The 13,235-nt window shown below is 39.0% G+C and overlaps 1 protein-coding gene across 1 annotated transcript; it reads right to left on the minus strand.

Moving 5' to 3' along the window:
- Positions 1-4,849: 4,849 nt before the first annotated feature.
- Positions 4,850-12,143, minus strand: LOC308098642 (E3 ubiquitin-protein ligase TRIM35-like). The gene is made up of 2 exons (XM_080447049.1): positions 10,606-12,143; positions 4,850-6,430 (listed from the first exon to the last, which is right to left on the minus strand). The coding sequence occupies exons 1-2, from the start codon at positions 11,993-11,995 to the stop codon at positions 5,208-5,210; spliced, it is 2,613 nt and encodes an 870-aa protein (XP_080303175.1). The 5' UTR covers positions 11,996-12,143; the 3' UTR covers positions 4,850-5,207.
- Between the last annotated feature and the right edge of the window lie 1,092 nt (positions 12,144-13,235).

Raw genomic sequence — 13,235 nt, forward strand, 5'->3', positions numbered from 1 at the left:
ACATTCCTAGCAACGATTTGTTGTTTAGCAATTCACTTTTCAGATTCTAATTTGAACATATTGTTCAAATTCCATACACCTTTGACTATTATGATAGTATTCACTTTATGCTGAGCATTGATGTTATGGTTTGCTGACCAGCTGCTGCTGGAAGTGCCAACTGCACCCACTAAAGTTACCAGGGGTGACCGGGCCTTTGCCGTGGCTGCCCCCTCTGGAATGACTTACCTTTACGCATCAAAGCAGCCCAGTCATCTTTACTAAAGACTCATTTTTTGTCCTTGGCATTCAGTAACAACTAAAGCAGCCTTACCTTCCTCTATTGGCGCTAATGTTTGTTTGTCTGTGCCTACTCATTGTTTACTATTGTCGGCTTACATTGTATTGTTTGCTTCCTGTTTTTTTTTTTTTTTTTTTTTTGCTTTTGCTAAACCTTGATTTCATTTGATTTGATTTTTAAAAGGGCGTGGTCATTTTCGGGTATTTCGTCCCGGATAGAGAATTAGTCAGAGTTCCTAAGTTGTTCCCTGGGGTCATATTAGCCAAGAACAGTTGAGATATTCTCTCCTAAATGAAGTGCATACATATCTTAGCCAGGTCCTAGAAAGTGAATGACCCCTGCTGGTGGAGCTTCCACACCACAAGTTGTAAGGAGTTTACGGTTTTATGTCCCAAAAAAGGTTTTAGTAGTCTTGCAACATACTTTTGTGAGATGTAGCTTTGATCTAAAAAAATTACAGAAAATGCATTAAAAAAACACATCATACAGTCATTACATGTAATGATTGTCTGTATATCCTATTGATTACATGTTAGACTACAACTTTTACTTTGAAGGACAAAGACCATGTGCTTTGACCCATGGTCACATGGCTTCTTTGTTTTGATGAAAAAGGTAGACTAAAAGATGACTGACATTTTGAATAATAACCATTCCAGGCTTTTGGATTCCAGATGAATTAAGAAAAACAAAGACAAATAAAGAGCTTTTTCCTTTGTCAGTCCCAAATCAAAAAATGCCAAAATACTAATCAGAATATCAGAAAAATTGAGCATTTTCCTGAATTTTTGGTGGGCTAGAAAATTGGATAAATGAAGCCATTATTTGATTTTTATTCTGGGATGAAAATATGGGGGAAAAAAACATTTTGAGCTTTTCTCAGTGTCAGTCCCAAATCAAAAGACGCCAAAATACTAAGCACAATATCAGAAAAATGGAGCATTTTCCAGATTTTTTGGTAGGCTAGAAAATTGGAAAAATGAAGCCATTATTAGATTTTTGGTCTGGGATGAAAGAAATGGCAAAAAAGTTTTTTAAGAGCTTTTTTCAGTGTCAGTCCCAAATCAAAACATGCCAAAATACTAATCAGAATATCAAAAATTGGAGCATTTTCCAGATTTTTTGGTGGGCTAGAAAATTGGAAAAATAAAGCCATTATTTTATTTTTGGTCTGGGATGAAAAAACGCCAAAAAACTTTTTTAAGAGCTTTTTTTCAGTGTCAGTCCCAAATAAAAAAAAGCCAAAATACTAATGAGAATATCAGAAAACAAAGCTGATTACAGAGAACCAACAAACCCACTCTTTATCCAACTGAACACACTGAAATGTAATTACCTGGTTGATTTCAAAACCATCCAACTCATGTACAAAATAAAAAACAGTCAATTGCCAAACAGTATCCAGAAGTTGTTTGAATGGAGGGAAAGTAATATGAATTAAGAGGAAAGTATATATAGACAATTAGATGGTTTGACCATTATGCATTACTAATACAACACAAGGTATGATAAAATTATCTATTCAAAATAGTACAGTAGATACACTATGTCCTATTCTACAGTGTTAGACTCAATTGTAACTGAAAATAAATATTGTATTATGCAACAAGTTCTCATGCCCCATTGACCCCCAAATTATTAGGACGTTCTACACACAATGTCAAGAGTGATTTTCAGCACAATGCAGACAAGGACATCAAATCAAGAAGACAAGTCATCTGAAACATTTTAAATAGAGCTTGTGGAAGAGATAAAGTTAATGATAAAGCAAAAATTACACCATGGATGTGCAACTTGTGGTGGAGCATATATCTGAATTATGTGTGTATGATAGTTAGGGGAGACCAAGAACAAAAGTAACACTTTTTGTAATTGACTTCATAATTCACAGACTACTTGAAATATCCTAGTCATCTTTTGCTATAAGAAACATATATATGTGCCCTAATTAATAATACAATTTTTAAGCTTTCACTATAGGACAAGACTAAAATATTTATTTGAATGCAATGAGTCACCGTGTTACAATTGCCATTCGTAAGTAAAAATTGACATTTTTACTTACGAATGTTTTATATACATAATTACAATTATTTTGTATTTTTATTCGAATTATTTTATTTTTAAATTTAGTTTTTTCAAATGTATGTTTATTTTTTATTTAAATGTATTTTTTACTTTGAAATGTAGTGACATTTAGTGAAATATGTGAAATATGTTTTAATAACATAAAAGTATGTAATCCCAGACAAAAAATCTGCTTGCATTGAAAACACATTGTTACAATAGACCCCGGTCACTGTGTTACAATTGCCCCCGATGGGGCAACCATGATAAAATCCCATATTCAAGCAAGAAACACCTATACTAGCATAGGCTGCTGACGTGACCAATAACACAGAGATACAATTCATCTAAGTTTAAATGAGCTGACATCTTATCTTTAGACAGCAGCAGGAAAATACTGTACACTCAAAAATGTACGTTTACACCTCAAAATCTGTTTTCTGTTGAAAACTTCTGCTGAGATGAAATAATCATTCTATCCTTCCATAGGCAGAGAGAGGACCCTACTGAGCATGTGCTCAATAAGTCTCACCCCTCTAGCTTATTTCTAATTAGAATTATTGAGTGTTACTTTTGTCCCCTGTTACTTTTGTTCCCACTCTCCCTAATAAGTTAAACCCTGGATGTGAGGAATAATTCTATGCATTTAAGAGTACAAGCTTTAACACTAGAAAGGTGTGCATGCAAATCTCCACCAGGAGGCACACTATACCATTCTCCATTATTGTGTATGGTGCAAGTGATGATTGTTCTGGTGTCAGTGTGCATGTATGAAAATGTACAGGGCAACGTGGGAAAGCTGTGATAAAGTGATAAAGGATTCTGATCATTAATGTATTTTGTCAGATTATGTTTGTTTGTACAGGACCAGACTGGGAACACAAATCAAGCTGGGAATGCACTTGACAGCGGCCCCCATGTCTGTCCAAAATGACATAAACAATTAATTAAGGTTCTGGCAATAGATATAGCTACATACATATGCTTCCATTCACAAATGTGTATGGAAACAGTTTTCTTTAAAACACTTTCTATTAAAACAGATGCAGGACATGACAGTGACTATACACTACTGTCAATGCTTGGATGTGGCTTCAAATGCAAAGCTATCAATTCATCATACAGTAACAATAGACAATTGCTTTACAAACGCAACAAGGCATAATTATCTATACAAATAGTACAGTAGATGTCCTATTCTATAGTATTAGACTGAAATCATGTAGGCCCTACCTGTTAAACATACTACTACTACTGTTAAAGGTTTAATGACATTCACTTTTACACCACATTCAAAGTCTTTGTCCTGGTCCTTCAAAAGTGTACAAAAAGTTTTAAGTGAAAATTCCATTCCAGTGATCCATGGCAGGTGTTTTTCTCTCACATTTCTAAAGCCTTTTCAACTGCAATGAAAAAAGAAATCTTTGCCTGCGGGTGTCGCTGGTGAGGGATTTTGCCTGTCAATCATCGCCTTTGCTCCGCCCCCCCCCAAAGGAAAGGATAGGGGAGGGGAGGGGCGAGGAGGAGAGTGGGCGGGATTAATCGACTGTGACCTCACTGTCGAAGGGCCAAGCTCAGATTACTTTTCAGCCTAATTATTCAGAAAACCCCAGACCACAGAAAATCCACTGAATGTTCTAAGTTCAGGTTTTTTGGGTGTAATTGAGGTCATAAAACCCCAAATAAAACATTGAAAATAAAAAAAGTGAAAATGAATGTCATGATACCTTTAAATAATTTAAATAAATACAGTATACGCAACAAGTGTCCTACAGAGTGGAATTTAAAGCTTTAAGATTCACAGCTTAAAACAAATATAATTATTGTCATAGAGAATGGATTTTAGAGCTTGAATTCCCACTCTAAAATCTGATGCAAATCAGATGCAATACAAATCATGGAGCATTACATCAACAAACTATCCTATTTTACAACTACAAAGTCATGGAAGCTAGGACCTATAGTTAACCCTGTAAAGCCCACCCCAATAAATAATAGACAGAAGTTTTGAATTCTTTGAAATTGAGGCGCTTTTGACAAGACGTGAAAAACAAAAACAACAACAACAACAACATAAATGTAAAAACAAACAGATACATTTACTTATTTTTTTTTGTTTTAATCATTTTTGATACATCAGGTATTGGTAATGTATTGATCACACCATTTGTTATATATATATTTATAACAAAATCACACCTTTTTCCCCATGGAAGAAAATGACTAGTCTCAGCTGAATATATCAGCCAACACTTTTTGCGTTAAAAACACTTTGTTTAATCAAGTGACGTTATAACAAGGGTCATGTGATAAAGTATACATTAACATTTAGACCCACAAGAAAAGAAAAGAGGAACAAAAAACACGTAATGAATACATCAGTTCAGTAAAACCTTTTGAGATTCCAAAGTGGGGATTCTACATTTCGTCATAAAAGTCTGGTACATTTTATAATAAAGTACACTTACTCCTCAACATTATTACTGTTTATGTGTGTTCATGTACTGTACAGTATACTGTACCTTAAACCCCTAATATTAAAATAATAACCATTACCATTAACATAATTAAAATAGAAATGTTATCATTGTTAGCATTACTACTATTACTGATATTACATGAAAATGTATAATAATATGGACGCTAGTGGTCTGTCACTTCATACTTACTGATAATCGACTATAGACAGTATATGATCCATAATATGACATCAATGACATCACAGGTCAGAGTGTTGCTTTAGGAGACGCTGGTACATGCTGACTGTCCTCGAGCACAACACAATAGATTATATAATACACTGCTATTACTGCTTTAAATACTAATTTTTATCATCACCAATCATCATCATAATCATTGTCTAACTATGTTGTTCCAGAGTTACACTGATCTTCCATGGTAACACATTAAGAGGCTCAGTATGAACATTACCAATGAATGGAAACAGTGTCTCAGTGAAAGTGTGTGTGAAGGTGTGTATATGTGTGTTAGTATCAGGATCAGAGAATGCCAGCTTTCCTTCATTCCAGTCCAGCTGGACTCTGATCCTCTGGGGGTTCTGCTTCAATGAGAGAACAGTGTTTGAGGGAGTTGGTGAGGATTCTGCTCTGTATTCACCTTCAAAGAAATATATGCTCCAAATGGGACCCTGTCTGTCTCCCATCCTCTGGTAAGACTCAACTAGTCTCCAGTTTATATTGTCTCCAACCTCAACATCCCAACTGTGAGTCCCAGAGTTAAAGCCCTCAGAACCCAGGACACGGCAACTGCTCTCAAACCTCTCTGTATTGCCAGGAAGCTGCTGTATCTCTCCGCATCTCACACTGGTCAGATCATCAGACAGGATGAGATATGGACAGGCAGTGTTGGGGTCCAGAATGACAGGAGTGTAGGAGACAATGTCCTTCATCTTGTCCCAGACTCTGAAGGTCAGGTTCTTCAGGTGTTCGACCTCGTCTATCAGTGCTCCTGAGACCGGCAGTGGGTCCTGCAGTGTGAGCTGGACTCTTTCCACTGTGGTCTTGTAGTTCTGCAGGAATGAGATGTGTTGAGCTCTCAGATCCTCCTCTATGGCTCTGATTGTGTCTGAAAGGGTTACTATGTCTCTGTTAAGACCCTCAATCTTCTCCTTCATCATCTGACTCTTCTGCTGCTCTTCCTCCCTCAGTACTTTGATCCTGGCCTCCTCTTCCTCTTGTAGAAACTGATGAAGCTTCTTAAACTGTTCTTTCATCTGCATCTCTGTGTGCTGGGTCTGCACCTTAATGTGTTCTGCCGTTTGGTCATAGTTTATTTTAACTTTATTAAAGCTCTCCAGTTTCTCCTGTAAAGGCTTCAGTGATTTCTGGACTTCCTTCTTGTGACCCAGTGCAGCTTCATCAATGGGTCTGAAACTGTGGCTGATGTGTTTTTCTGAATGAAGACACACAACACACACTGGCTGTTGACATTCCTTACAGAACAGTTTGAGTTTCTCAGCATGCAGACTGCAGAGAACCTCCGACCCTGTTGAAGCTCTCTGGTGTCTCTCCTGTATGAAGGCCTCACACAGGTTCTTCAGAGCTAGGTTTCTGGGTGGATCCACTGAATGTGGATCCACACGCTATGTTAGCGTGCAGTTTTTCGTGCAGTGTACAGGGGGTTAAGAGGACCGATTGACACTCCTGATTGGCCCATCGGGAGATTGGATGAATTCTTACATGTTAGAAGATGATGTTTGTCGTCATGCTCTTGCACAGTGTAGAGAAGCAGAGCTTCCACTTGCCACTTTTGCTAGTGCACTCCTCCGGGTCACATGGGACACACAGGCCACATTTTAGCCTGTTCTGACAGACAGACAGGTTTTGTGAATTCATAGAAGGATATAGACAGGGACAGGGTACAATACAGAGAACAACATGAAAAAGCAATGTTTCTTTTTTATCATCTCAGAATGCACTTCATTCATAGTGCTTTACAATGTAGGCCTCACTCTTTCACACAGCAACGGCAGAGGCAGCCATGCAAGTCACATACCTGCTGATCAGGAGCAGTTAGGGGTTCAGTGACTTGAGATAGAAACAGGTAAAAAAAAATATATATATATATATAAAAATATATATATATATATATATATTTATATAAAAAATATATATATAAATATAAAAATATATATATATATAGCTTATGTGATATGATGTTTAGAACATTAGCTTCATTATGCAGGTGTGTGCATCTTCTTTTAGAAATAGCATCATATAGGTGTGTACAAAGAAGGAAAAAAAGGAGCAGCAGGTACAGTGATCTTAAGGTGCTGTTCAATAGACCAGTTCGTGCAACAGGAAGGTTTAAATCCACATATTTCGCATAGTTCAAAACCACCAGGTGAAACCACGCCAGGTAGAATCTGCATAAGGAAGTGTCAATGTAATATACATGAGAGAAAGTAATCCAGCATATAGGGAGACCAAGGCAATTTTCTTTTTTTTACTTTCCACCTCTGAGAATGAGATCTGAATTACAGACTTGAATAATTAATAATAGTTTAAGCTGAACGAGAAAATGTAACAACACATTATTCATTGTAGGGTAAACTCATGTTTATTTTCATACTGTATAAACATCAACTAATTTAAATAGCTCTTCCTGTGTTACAGCTGCAGTGATAAAGATTTTAGTGTCCTTGGACACACTAACCCACTCACTTACACACTTGCGCTATTCAACCTAACCCTAAGACCATCTTTGTTTTGAATATACAAAATGGACACCTACATCATTTCCTTATGCTTGTCACGAAAAGTTTATGAATGACTTGGCCTACATAATTGTGTGCATTGATGGTAGGCCTACTGTAAGTCCACTCAAGCATACAAGTTACGTACAAAGATGGGCGCGTGCTTATTATAAGTCATATTACTTGAGGACAGGAGGAAACCAAGTTCTACAACCTAGACTACTTTTTGTTTTGGCAATGGAACAATAGAAATATAAACTTGATAGTCAAAACAGACACGAACATAATGAGTGATGATGAGTGATTAGATGGGCATGGCAGGGTTTAAAGGAATGCAGTGTCATAACTAGTTTGAGGCTGTATCCTGATAGAGAGAGAGAGAGAGAGAGAGAGAGAGAGAGAGAGAGAGAGAGAGAGAGAGGAGAGAGATTAGGTATAATATATTGTGTGTTTTTCATGTCATTGTGTTTCTATTGTTGACCTATATCATCATATCTCCTGGTCACTCTCTTCCGATATGGACTCAATTTAAATCCTTTAGAGAACATATCGTTTATTTGCCTGTGGTCTTACAAACATGACTGTACAGTATGTGTGAACTGTTTGTATAGTGAACTTCAGGATTCAAATGTAACACAAACACTGTATAACCCTGGTTTTGGTGTCTGCAATCAATGATCTGTCCACGCCCCACCGTAACCATGGTAATGACTTTGAGTAGTGATCCTAAGCACCTGAGCTGAGGTGATCCAGCACCCTATAAAAGCAGTGTATTTGTCTGTGTGCCACCCTTACAGCACTGACGAAGGTCCCAGGAGGACTGAAACGTTTGCTTTTTAATTTCACTTAGAGCACCTGAGCACAAAATGAGCATTATAAAATAAAGAAAAAAATTTTTTTTTCAAGTCTGTCTAACTAGTCTTTCCTTAACTTTAATGCAGTGAGCGAGTCTCCTTCTGCCAGTTTACCTGTATTTACACTTTGACATCTTGATTGACAATGCAATATAGGCTACAGTACATACAGGCTCCAGTCCACCATCATCAAAATGATAAAAACACAAAGAAGCTGGGAGCTTATTTCCATTGCTATCCTATGTGGTGTATGTGGATATAATATACTGATACAGAGATGTGCACTCACTTTTATTCTAAAGCAATACAAACATACATAAGAGGATGAATGTGTTGACTGACTCAATCAAAACAAGGGACCTCAAAACCATTTGTGACACAAAAGGTTTGTCTCACACCAAACGTGAGAGTTGACAACCCTGAACCTGACAGGCAACTGCCATCAGAGATATCTGAGTGAATTTGATAAACACAAAGCAACACACATAGGCTTACCGGTAGATCATTCATATTGTTGAATTATTGCATATCAGGAGAATATGTCAAGATAATGACTGCAGTGCACCAGTTGGTCAATAGTCATTGGTTGGTGAGGTGAATATAGTGTCACGTACAGTCTGCTCCTGTGACGCTTTTTTTTTGTCATTGGACATTAATATTTTCAGCCGTAGACATTTATTTGTCTCTGTCCTGTTCTTGTTTCCTGTTTGGTTTAAGTGTTTTTAGTCTTGTTTCTGTATGTTCTGTATTAGTCTTGTAATTCTGGTAGTTTGTTGATTCCCCAGGGTGTTTCTTGTGCCTCTTATTTTGTAGTGTTGATCTGGTGTCTTCCATGCCCTTGTAGCTGTTACCTGTCTTGTCTCACCACCCTGATTATTATTAACCATAGTCACCTGTGTCCTGTTAGTCCCTCTCTCCCTGTGCTGATTGTCGAGTTGAGTTCACCTGTATCTTGCTAGTCCTTGTCTATTTATACTCCCCTGTGTCAACAATTCTGTGCTCTACGCCCTTTTATATTGGTGTGAGCATGTTTTTTTTGGTGTCCTGCCTTCTCAGTTTATGATGAGAGTTTGTGTTTGGGCTCTAAAGGCCAGTCCACACCTTACACCACTTGCAATCATTATCCCCAATGGCAGTTGCAAGGAGTTGCATTGGTGTGGACTGTCCTTAATACTGTTTTGTTGCAAGGAGTTGCGACTAGTTGCATTGGTGCGGTCTGGCCTTTAGCCTTTGGAAACCATTTTTGCACCTGCCTACATTTTGGGAACAATTGTTTTTATTTGAATAAACCATTAGTTGAACCTTGGTCTCCACTTTGATTTGAGTTGGAGTCGTGTCTTTCTATCCTCAGCTCTGTACAAACAAAATAAAAAGATAATAAATAAATAAAAACATTTGAGATTAATATTCTATATTAATGAGGAATATGTGTAGAAGTAGGCTGCAACAGTAAAGTTTCATATTATTCGGATACATTTTATAGTAAAATACCCCAACTCAAGATTATCGATTTAATTTATACCTTAAACCAGCTATTCCCAAATGTCTTCAATTTGAGAAACAAATTAGAAATTTGGACCTAAACTTACAAAGATACATTATGAATAAACTACAATTTAAAAAAGATACTGGTGGCAAAGCAATATGCAGTATGCACAAGAGGCCAGTGATTGCTATAGCGCCCCCATTTGGCCAATGGGAATAAGATTTGTTTCTTGGCCGTTTGGCATAGGTTTGCCAAGTTTCGTAAAAAGCAACTGCACAGTTAAGCCAGAACTACAAAAAGCGGCAGATGTAGAAGAATAAAACCAAAAATGCAACGGGTGCCTTTGCTTAGCATAGCAAAAATAGCAGATCTACAAGCTCACAGCACGTTGTGTTGTGAAATTGAAAATTTGAAATCCAATCCAGATTAAAGGTACTTTCACACTGTGCACTAGGATATCTAAAACTATTGTTCACCATTGTATTTTTTATAATGTAGCTTGACAGCACGTCGTGGGTTCGAGTGCCAATACTGACGGCCTTTGCTGCGTGTCACTCCCCATCTCTCTCTCCCTATTTCCTGTCAAACTACTGTCCTATCAATAAAAGCGTAAAAAGCCCCAAAATTAATAAAAAGGTCTGGATAGTTTGTCATCATCAATATTGTCATCACCATCACCATCATCATCATCATGTGTAACTACATTGTTCCAGAGTCACACAGATCTTCCCCGGTAACATCTTCACAGGCACATTATTACCAGTGTTAATGTATGGAAAGAGTGCGTCAGTGAAAGCGTGTGTGAAGGTGTGTAAATGTGTGTCAGTATCAGGATCAGAGAATGACAGCTTTCCTCCGTTCCAGTCCAGTTGAACTCTGATCCTCTGGAGGCTCTGCTTCAATGAGATGACAGTGCATGACCCCGATGAGGACATGGCTTTATATTTACCTTCACGTAACCCTACTCTCCAGAATTGACCCCCTCCGTTTCCCCTCCTCTGATAAGACTCTGCTAACACACCTATTGTCCAGTTAACGTTGTCTCCAACCTCAACATCCCAGCTGGGAGTCCCCGAGTTAAATCCCACAGAACCCAGGACATCATACCACCAGTCAAACCTCTCTGGGTTGTCAGGAAGGGGCTGTTTCAATCCATATCTCACACTGGTCAGATCGTCCGACAGGATGAGACATGAACGAGCAGTGTTGGGGTCCAGAATGACAGGAGTGTAGGAGACAATGTCCTTCATCTTGTCCCAGACTCTGAAGGTCAGGTTCTTCAGGTGTTTGACCTCGTCTATCAGTGCTCCTGAGACCGGCTGTGGGTCCTGCAGTGTGAACTGGAGTCTTTTCACTGTGGTCTTGTAGTTCTGCAGGAATGAGATGTGTGCAGCTCTCAGATCCACCTCTACGGCTCTGATTGTGTCTGAAAGGGAAGACATCTCTCTGTCCAGACTCTCAATCTCCTCCTTCATCATCTGACTCTTCTGCTCCTCCTCTTCCCTCAGTGCAGTGATCCTGGCCTCCTCTTCCTCTTGTAGAAACTGATGAAGCTTCTGAAACTGTTCCATCATCTGCATCTCTATGTGCCAGGCCCGGATCCTATTGTGTTTTGCTGCCTGGTCATAGTGCATTTTAACGTCATTAAAGACCTCCAGTTTCTCCTTTAAAGGCTTCAGTAATTTCTGGACTTCCTTCTTGTGATCCAGGGCAGCGTCACCGATGGATCTGAATCTGTGGTTGATGTGTTTCTTAGGATCGCGACAAACAACACACACTGGCTGTTGACATTCCAGACAGAACAGTTGTTTCTCAGCATGCAGACTGCATAGACCATCAGATCCTGTTGAAGCTCTCTGATCTTTCTCCTGGATGAACGCCTCACACAGGTTCTTCAGAGCCAGGTTATGAGGTGGATCCATCGAATTATTGGTCTTACAAACGGGACACTCTGTTATTTCCTTATCTCTCCACCATTCCTGCAGACAGGCGTTACAGAAGCTGTGGCTACATGACAGGAGAACAGGGTCTTTAATGATGTCCAAACACACAGGACAGGAATAGCCCTCTTCTAGAGACGATTGGGAAGCCATTCTGTATCTGAGTGAAGCTTCAAACACTCGGGTCAGTCGTGGTAACACTCCCTCTTCTAGAAGCTTCCCTGTAGTTTACTTTCACAGTGAATCCCGGTTCTGGTTAAAGTCCATTAGTCAACTCAGCAGCAGGTTCCAGTGGTCTGGGTCAGTATCCCCTCCTGTAGCTGTGGAAAGACAGCCTGTCCTCCCTCACTGGAAGTTGTGTGTTTGATCTGAAGGTGAATCTTATCATCTGTCCGTGTCATTAGTGAGGAGTGTAAGGATACACTCCTCGCTAACAACAACACAACACTTTCTATTTCTGTCTCCTGATGTCTCTCAGCTGAGTGTGGTAGCGGGGCAGAGCTTTGACACACCACAGACCTGTTGCTCGCACACACGTGCGTGCACGCACACACACACGCGCACACACACACACGCACACACACACACACACACACACACACACACGCACGCGCACACACACACACACACACACACACACACACACACACACACACACACACACACACACACACACACACACTCAGAAGGTGGCATGCCTGTCTCCTCTTCCAGTTCATTTCCCAGTGGCTTCATTTGATTAGGCTCAGCATTAGGTTTCATCTGAAAACACATACGACACCTTCAGTTCACATGTAGTTCAAATCTGCTGCTGAGCCATCAAACAAAGTGAAGGAAGAAGGCACTGGAGCAAACTCGGACATTTACAGACTTTTTTATTCACACAGTTCAGGCACGTGACAACGTTTCAATATCTATAAATATCTATCTATAAAATCTTCATCAGGATGTACAGTATTGACATTGAAACATCATGTACCTTTTGCTCTAGTTTCCCAAACGTTTCATCAATCAAAGTTTGAATTAAAAACAATTCCAAGAAAGAAGTATTTCATAAATATATATATATTTTTAAAGTATAAGAAGTATAGTGAAAATAGCAGATCTACAAGCTCACAATGCGGCGCGAACTGTGAAGCGACACGTTGTGAGCTTGTAGATCAGCTATTTTCACTAGTTTGGGTCCCGGGCAAATGTCTAATTTCTCTTTTGGGTCTTGAGCTAAAAGGTTTGAGCCTGCACTTGGCTTGAGACGCGGGGGAACCCCATTGTTCCAATCACATGGAGCTATGGGAAAAGTAACTGGAACAGGAAACAGGTATGCCACCTTGAGCACAGAGCCTGTAGCCTTCACACAATTCCGTATGCTCTGCATTGTTTGTTTGTTTTTCTT

Source organism: Gymnoscopelus braueri (assembly GCF_963280865.1).
Source record: "Gymnoscopelus braueri genome assembly, chromosome: 13".
Taxonomy (NCBI): Eukaryota; Metazoa; Chordata; class Actinopteri; order Myctophiformes; family Myctophidae; genus Gymnoscopelus; species Gymnoscopelus braueri.

What these genes read in the sequence shown, in the direction of transcription:
- LOC308098642 (XM_080447049.1), bottom strand. Translation starts at nt 11,995, where the DNA reads ATGGCTTCCCAATCGTCTCTAGAAGAGGGCTATTCCTGTCCTGTGTGT. An exon ending in CTGTGTGACTCTGGAACAAT is followed by an intron (nt 6,431 to 10,605) that starts GTAGTTACACAT and finishes ATCCACATTCAG; the next exon opens with TGGATCCACCCAGAAACCTA.